This window comes from Melospiza georgiana, chromosome 1 (genome assembly GCF_028018845.1).
Source record: "Melospiza georgiana isolate bMelGeo1 chromosome 1, bMelGeo1.pri, whole genome shotgun sequence".
Lineage (NCBI taxonomy): Eukaryota > Metazoa > Chordata > Aves > Passeriformes > Passerellidae > Melospiza > Melospiza georgiana.
The window spans coordinates 150,933,610-150,942,115 of record NC_080430.1 but is presented as its reverse complement, the minus strand read 5'-3'; the positions used below and the strand labels follow the sequence as shown (position 1 = coordinate 150,942,115).

Genomic DNA, 8,506 nt, shown 5'->3' with positions numbered 1-8,506 from the left:
TGTTCTCTGGACTCAGTTAGTACTGTCCCTGCAGAACATTTTCTTTTGGGCAGCAGGAACTCTCCTTAGGACCTACTTTTCAGTTTTGTCCTAAGTAGCTTCCTCCTCCACTTTGTACACAGCCACCAACAGCTTGAAGCACCTCACAGGTGATACAGCACCTTTGGTCCATCCTCCTGATCCCCATAAGCACAAAAGGATTGAAGGAAGGGAAAAAAAATCTGCCAGAGGATGGGGTATGCTTGGGGGAACTGGATGGACATCCTGACTCCCTCAGCAATTCCAGACTTCCACACTGAGACACCCAGCCCAGGCAACTGCAGTTCTGTGAGCACTGGGAGATGTGTTTGCAGCTCCTTGTCTCCCAGTCCTTCTGCATTTGGCTCATTAGCAGGGATTTCAAACCCTCATAAATCAACTCTTTCAGCATCATTCTCTGCTGATCCAAGCTGATTTTTTTAACCTCAAAGCCCTGCCCAGCCACTTTGAGATATTCCAGACATTTTTCAACCATTTATTTTTATTGAAACCAGCCAAGTCTCTGTATATATTGGGTCTTTTTTTTTATCTTTTAATATACAAATCAGTTTAAAATAGTGTATAAGTCAGGAATGATTTGCAAATTAAACTGTCAAACCCTGGCAGGACCAGTGGCTTAAAACCTTAGCTTGAAATCTTCTGGCTGCTGTTGCTGTGAACACAGATCTGTAGAAGATGCCACACAACCTTCTTCTGCTTTCTCAGACAATTCAGCCTTTCTTTGATTTCAGAGAAATCTTACAGCTCCTGAAAACACTGCTGCATGTAAATCTCTAATGGGATCACCTGCCCAAGGCAAGGGATATGATATTTTAAGAAACAAATGCTGGAGTTATGGTTATGCAAAGGTCTTCTGGCCTTAAAATCATTTTTGTACAAGGAAGAGGAAGAGAAACTTGAAGTGGGGTGTGTCTCTCTTCCCTAAAACATGCATCTGGAACCACTGCAAGGCACTAATTATAAGTCCAGGTATTTCCTTGCAATTATTGGTAATCCCATATTGGTAGATGGGGATCTACTACTCAGGATGTGCAAATGTGTTGGTTAAAATGTTTTTAACTGACAAGATTTTTGAGCCCTAAGGAATGCTGACATATTTATCACTATACCTCCATTTCTTTTCTTCCAGATTGCTGGAAGTCAGTGACCATGCCGACCTCCTCCACCCAAATGCCACCCCTTGACTCTATCAACTCCACCGAGGAACCTAACTCCAACATCAACTTGTTCTCCAAGTTCCTCAACTCAGACAAACAACTGTTCACAGATTTTTATAACCTGTGGATTGTCCTGATGGTAGTCAATGCCATAATTTTCCTGGTGGGTGTTGTGCTGAACAGCTTGGCGCTGTATGTCTTCTGCTTCCGTACCAAGACAAAAACCACCTCTGTTATTTACACCATCAACTTGATCGTAACTGATCTCCTGGTGGGCTTTTCCTTGCCTGTCCGGATCATCATGTTCTACAGTTCAGGGGATTGCAAGAATTGTTCCTTGGTTCACATCTTTGGCTACTTTGTCAACATGTACTGCAGCATCCTCTTCCTGACATGCATCTGCGTTGACCGCTACCTGGCAATAGTGCAGGTGGAAGCTTCACGTAAATGGAGGAACCCCACCTGTGCCAAGGGCATCTGCATCTTCATTTGGATCTTTGCCACCGTGGTGACTTTCTCCATCCTGACCATGGCGATACGGTTTGCTGAGTGCTGCCTCTCCAAGATCCTGGTCCTGATGGTCTGCGAGTACTTCTTCCCCCTCATCATAATCATCTTCTTCACCACCAGGATTATGTGTGCCCTGTCCAAGCCCAGCCTCATGCACCAGAGTAGGGAGAGGAGAATGAGGGCTGTGCAGCTCCTTATCACCGTCCTCATCATCTTCATGATCTGCTTCACTCCTTTCCACGTGCTACAGGTCGCAATCTCCATCAACCCAGACATGCCCCACAACGTCAGCCTCGTCGTTTACCACGTGACAGTGACTCTGAGTAGCCTCAATAGCTGCATGGACCCCATTGTCTATTGCTTTGTCACCAATAACTTCCAGTCAACCATGAAAAGCATCTTCAGGAAAGCCGAACCAGAGCATACTAATGCAGACATCCTGGGTATGAACAAGAACTCCAAGGGTTCCAACGCAAACATTGCCTTCTCAAACACAATAGGAAGCCCTCTGAGCTTGCCATCACCAAGCAGTGTTCAGATATAACCCACATATGATGGGACACGTTGCAGTAAGCCAGTGCCATGATGCTGGAATATTGATAGGATGCACAGTACTATAGTTTTTGAACTCTTTGTGTTTTAGGCTGAGGTTCAGACCAACAGTGGTGGAATTTATTCCTCAAGAACATTGTGGTCTGTTTGGAAATGGAACCTACAATGCTGTTAGTATCATACAAAAGAGAGTCCATAATTACTGTTCCCAGCAGGGAAGTTTTCTTTGTATTTTAATACAGACATTTTGCTAGCAACAAACTCTTTACCGTGGTTTTCTTTGTGTGTTTGTCATCATAATGCAACACTTCTAGGATGGCTTAGAAAGCAGGATAGCTGTGGTTTGTAATGAAAGATTTTGTGCCTATATACTTAAGAATAAAGGACAAGAAGGATGTTTCCAGAGCTATCCACAACAAAGATTTTAGATGCCAATGAAATGGGAAAGAAGTATTCTAGCCCACATGTCACTAGTGACAACTCATTCATTCCTGAAAATGTCTGAACCTTCTCAGGGAAGAGATTAAATCAAGCAGTGAAATCTCTTGGCTATAAGAAAAAATACATGTCAATGTATATATTTTCATACATATTGTCTGTGTTGGGGAGAGGTTAAGGATATATTCCACCTGTATTTGGATCATTAAATCCCCTGAATTGCAGATGAGTACACAAAAATCTGTGAAAATGAACATGAATCCCAGCAAACTCTGCTGTTCTGCTCTGTCTCCCTGAGGAACAGCCAAGATGAAAACCAGAACCAGACTGTGATGCTAAACTACTCTGGTTTGGTTTTTCTTCCTGGCATGTTGTAACATCAGGGCTTGATGTCCTAATTCCCCCAGCAGTCCATCCACTCAGTCACTCAAAAGTCAATACTTCCAAGCACAGAAAAAGAATGCATCTCAGGCATCTATGTTGAAATCATTCACCCCAGGACAAACTCACTAGGATGTTTTAAAGAGCCATGTTTAAAGTCTCCTAAAAGCCTAAAGAGGCTAAGGATGCTGCAAAATTCTAGCCCCCATGGTGGGGAAATGTTTTTGATGACATTATATCAATGAAACAATGCAAATGCAAAAAAAAAAAAAAATTTCCCTGACATCTGACTGTGGTACAGCCATCTCGATTCCACAGAAACACAATATAAACAATGCCTCAAACTGCCTCTTGCAACAGGGTTTGCAAGAGTTTGCTTCTTGCAACACATATATGTTTAAACTAACCCATTTCCCTGACCAACCCAATGGGTATAAAACTTGAACCATCAATATCACTACAATACAGGGAACTGGGTGTTCCAGTACCTGTTCCAGTGGAGTCTGTAATTCCCAAGCAATGCAGCTGAGTCAATGCCCTTCTGCTGGGACCTCTATTCCTTTGAAGAGGATTTCCCCTCCAGGGGTGGTGATGAGAGCCACCAACACTTTGCACAATCCCTTGGGAGGTAAAACTGTTGTTCTGGTCATGGTTTTACTTCCCAAGGCCCAACTGTACCATGGCTTCCTTCTGCCTCATATATTTCCTTATTTCTGTAAATCGTTGATACAGGCACCTCACGGCCAACATCTGTCAAATGATGCATCAGCACACATGGATCAGGCTCTGACTTCTCAGCCAGGCTGGCCACTTCACATTTCTGACACCATTTTCCACCAGTCCCTCTGTTGGAAAAAGCAACTTTTGGCCTCAGAGATCTGCACTTCCCTGCAAATTCCTGAAAACTCAAGCCTACCAACCCACCACACATGCTCAGATCTTTCCATGCCTCCCAAGATGCTTGTAATGAAAATGTGTGTTACATACACAGAGCTGTTAACAGCACTGTTTTGCCAAGTCTACTCAGAGAAACAGTAGAAAATGTGCAGGCCCTGTGCATAGCTTATTTTAGCTTCTTTGTTCCAACAACCCACAGATTCACACCTCCCATTCTCTTGCTACCAACAGTATTTTTGCCATATACAGAAATGTCTTAACATCTTTCTCAGTTCAGTTGTTCATTTGATGTCAGTATAAAATCTCTAAGATGATTTGCTTAGATTTTTTTAAAGTTCCTAAACAACGTCTCAGTCAAAGCTCTGTCTGTCTGCTGTAAACTTCACTTGTGGTAGTCTGAATTCTCCTTACTGTCAGTGTATTATTCACTTCCCATAAAAGCCTCCTGAGACTGGATAATTCTCTTTATTTTTAATGCCTATTGCCTTATCCAGAGCTTTCAGCAGTTCTTCTTCATTTTATAGCAGCTCCAAAAACAGGGTCTGGTTCCTTATCAAAAACACAGTCTCTGAAAATTGGAAAGATATCAATTTTTTTTTAAAATTAACCTATTTTTTTGTGACCTTTTGAGCTTTCTATTTAATGTATAGTGCTTAACATTGTGCTTTTCCTCAGGATGCAGTACTTGCTAAACTTCTTCCCTATTTAAAATCACCCATTTGTCCTCAGGGCACGAAGTTGAAAACCAGAACCAAAAACACAGCTATCATTATATTTCTATCATATTTCCTAAATATTTCCCCAAATGGCACAATTTTGGGGGGCACCTTCCACCTGCCAGTTCCTATTGATGCTGAAGCATCCCTCTGTGTTTCTGGAGACTGGGGCAAGGTCTCTCACCCCCTGATCTGCACTGTCCCTCTGCTCAGGGTATCTCCTTGGGTTGCCTCTTATTAATCACCAAAAGGGATTAGAATTGTCCTGTTCCTACTCCAGACTGCCCTTTCTCTAATGAGAACAGCCAGACATGACAAAATAGGGACACTTCCAAGGACAATGTGTGTGATTCCACGCATCACTGAATACATGCAGAGACTGCCAAGGTAAAGCACACACACACAAGTCAGCTTTTGCAGGGCAGCCCTTTATGCAGAGTATTTAAAGATTGAGATGCCAAATTATCGATGATTTCAAATTCAATCCAGTACTTAGCAGTCTTTGAGGATCTGGATCATTCCCTAGAGGCTGAAATAGTAATCAGGATGGATGGGCATTGCATGTCAAACTACCACCACTGAGTCTGTGGTAGACAGAAATGCGTTCCCTAAAGAGCTTAACAGCAATAAAGAGCTCTGTAAAAAGCCCCGACCTTTCAGGGAATTACAGCATTCATTTCTCTTTGATGTGCTGTGCTTCTCTTGTGCATCTAAAATCCTATAAAGTGAATTAGAAATATCCTCTTCTACCAGCTGCCCAGAGGCCAGCAAAGAAAGATGGTGAAAAATCTCTCACGTATTTCTTGGGAATCTCAGTCATTCCTGGGACACAAAATCTCTGACCAAGAGCCTGAGTCACAGCACACAGATATCTGGAATATGTTGACTTGCTAGGGGAAGGGTATCCAGAAATTATTATCTTTCTCTCCCTGTTGTGTGTCTCACCTGCATTGTATCCAGCACTTGGATACAATACAGACTTCTGTCTTTGCAAGGTTTTTCCTGTTACAGCCCAGAAACCTGTAGCAAGGCAAAACTGTACAATAGCCAACCCTCAGTCATACTGCAAACACATCAGGGCCCAGCAAGGCTGAAGATCTCCAGTTCTGCACCAGAAAATGAGCCCCTGACCCCACACATTGGGTTATCTGCCAGCCCAGCTTCCTCCTGGGCTCTGAGTAAGCTCTGCCTTCCCTCCACAACCTCTTGGTAACTGCCAAGAGGAAACAACACAGCCACGTGTGAGGGCAATTTCTTCCTTCCTTGTCCCTCTGGGGTTTGGTCTCTCTGAGATGTGTGCACAAGAGTCTCATTAGTCAGGCTAATCAACATTATTAAGCACTGCTAGCAGGTGTGGGATCTGTGGACAGAAAGGCTGAGGAAAATGGAATTGCTATGTTAGGAATATGAGCCCAGGTCACTCTGCTCTTCTGTACCTGTCTGCCAGGTGTAAGGGCAGGAGTGGCTCTGGGCAAGGATTTGGGAGAAGACAGGTCTGATCTCCACAGCTATTCTAGGACAGAGGAAAATGAGGAAGACACTGCAGAGGAACCCAAGCCACAAAGTAATAAAGGAGGAAGGAGAGGAGAGGGACCCAGCAGGTTAAACAAAAAGTGGAGTTCCATGAAGGGCAGGGCTAGTAAGAACAAGGATGAGGAAAGTAGGACAAGGGAAAACAGACAGGGAATGCAGGGACATGATACCCTCCAAAGGATGACATAAGAAAACAAATGTGAGCTGGCTTGCTTTTCCCCTTCTGGACACAATTAGTCCCAAAACAGGAGCTCTGGGGAGGGTGCCAGTGCTTGGATCAGAGCTGGAAGACTCCCGTTTTAGGAAGAAAAAGCTTTTAAAGCAGGGCACTTTATCGCCTTCCCATGGTGAGGCCCAGGAAACGGACAAGTGTGATCTCCCCACATTTGTCTGAGCTTTTGTGGTTATGCAGCGGAAAACAGGAAGGCCTCCAGTGTACTGAGAAAGAGGAATGGGGTCTTTATCCCTACGCCCTTGGGAAGAGGGTGCTGGGGATGCAGGAGGGGATCTGGTGTGGTGTGGGTGCCCCTGGATTCGTATCAGCATCCATTGTAAATGCTGGCTACACGACGAGCAGGACTGTCACGGGAAGTTCTGAGTGAGGTCTATGATAGGTGGTGCCACCTGAAATGTCATCACATCACAGCACATGTCCCCTGCTCTGCAAGGCATCCCAGGCAGGGCAGACTGGGATTGCAGCATGTCCCCTAACACAAGAAATAATCAATCACTTCACTGTAGTATTTCAGTGCTTTGTGGTGGGCCCTGTTTGGCTATTGGAGCTTAATGGGGATGCCAGGGAGAATATCCACTGCAACCACAGAAGTGCAGGATCACTTGGTTGGAAAGGATGTATAAGATCATCAAGTCCAACCCTTCTCTCAGCTATGTCAAGGCCACCATTATGTCCCTAAGTGTCACATCTACATACCTTTCAAATATGTCATAGTATGATGACTAACATACTTCCCATCTTTCTGATTCCTTCTTCTTCAAATGCATCAAAAAGCACCCAAACTTCCCTGGCAGAGATGTGAGTTTCTCTAAGTGTTCTTCTAAGCAGCCAATGCTGGCAGGATATCAAGGTCTTAGTTCCTGAAACTGTCCTTCTTCATGATTCTTGTCAAGAGTGTCAGAGATCAGATTAATTTAGGTATGGGGGTATGGGTCTGAGTTCTAACACAAGGGATTTTGCTTTTCCTTCATGGCTGTATGCAGAGCTAACAGCCCAGCTCAGAACTGAAGTTCTTCTTTCCAGCTGCTATGCAATAAGAAAGAGCCTGTCAGATGAAATAAAGCTGAATTTAAATGCAGGAGAAAGTCCTGGTTCACCTCACAGCAATCTCAGGGAAAGCTCACAGAGAGGAGCTTCTGCCATCCCAGTATCCCAGTGAAAAGGTAATGGAATCATAAAATACCCTGAGTTGGAAGTCACCCACATGGATCACTGAACCCAACTCCTGGCCCGGCACAGGACCATCCCCAAGAGTCACACACCATGTGCTGAGAACTCTGATCCAAATCTATCTCCTCCAAGCACATCACCTGTGATTTTCTCAGCAGGAAAAGCCAAAGAGCAAGGACTAGTCTGAACTCTTGGGAATGTCTTCAAGGCCTTGCAGGATACCCCTAGGCTTCTCTTTGATCCCTCAGTAGACCTTGATATGACCTCACTAACATGACCTTGAAGCAACCAAACAAATTTCCCTCTAGGGGGTTCAAGTACCCAGAAGCAAAATAGTGGTGAAGGTTTTGTTTAGAGCAGTTTTACTTCCGTCTCCTCCAAAAGAGGACTCTAAAAAAGGCCTAGAAGTGCTTGTTTGTCTCTACAGATGTAGAGAAATGGAAATTGCTGCAGATCAGTTAAACAGATTCCCCCAAGAGACTTGCCTAGGGGAAGTCCACATGGGAGTAGGGCATGGCATGAAAGCCTTGGGCCAGAGCCCAGCTGTTGGCTCATCCGTCCTTTGAACCCACAGTCAGCATCTCTCCAGAGAAGGATCCTTATAAATTCATTCCTGAAGTTCATTAGACAGGAGCTTAGACCAAAGCCCAGTATCCAACCCCTTGATGTTCTGGATAGCTTGGAGACTGTCCAAATCCTGTCTTCCCAGGGAAGGCCTCTCTTGATTGATAGTATTTAGAGCTGGAAATGCCACCCTGCCCACATTGCTTGGAAAACACGGTGCGCTCAAGACGCCAGTTCAGACGGACTCCTCTGTACAGCTGCCCATTTGCAGAGCATTTGGTGGGAATCTGTTGATAGGTTCTTGACAGAAGTTA

At 44.4% G+C, this 8,506-nt stretch overlaps 1 protein-coding gene across 1 annotated transcript; it reads left to right on the top strand.

The window, feature by feature from the left end:
- Positions 1–1,188: 1,188 nt before the first annotated feature.
- GPR20 (G protein-coupled receptor 20) lies at positions 1,189–2,250 on the top strand. Its single transcript, XM_058036362.1, has one exon. The coding sequence runs from the start codon at positions 1,189–1,191 to the stop codon at positions 2,248–2,250; it is 1,062 nt and encodes a 353-aa protein (XP_057892345.1).
- The last annotated feature ends 6,256 nt before the right edge of the window (positions 2,251–8,506 follow it).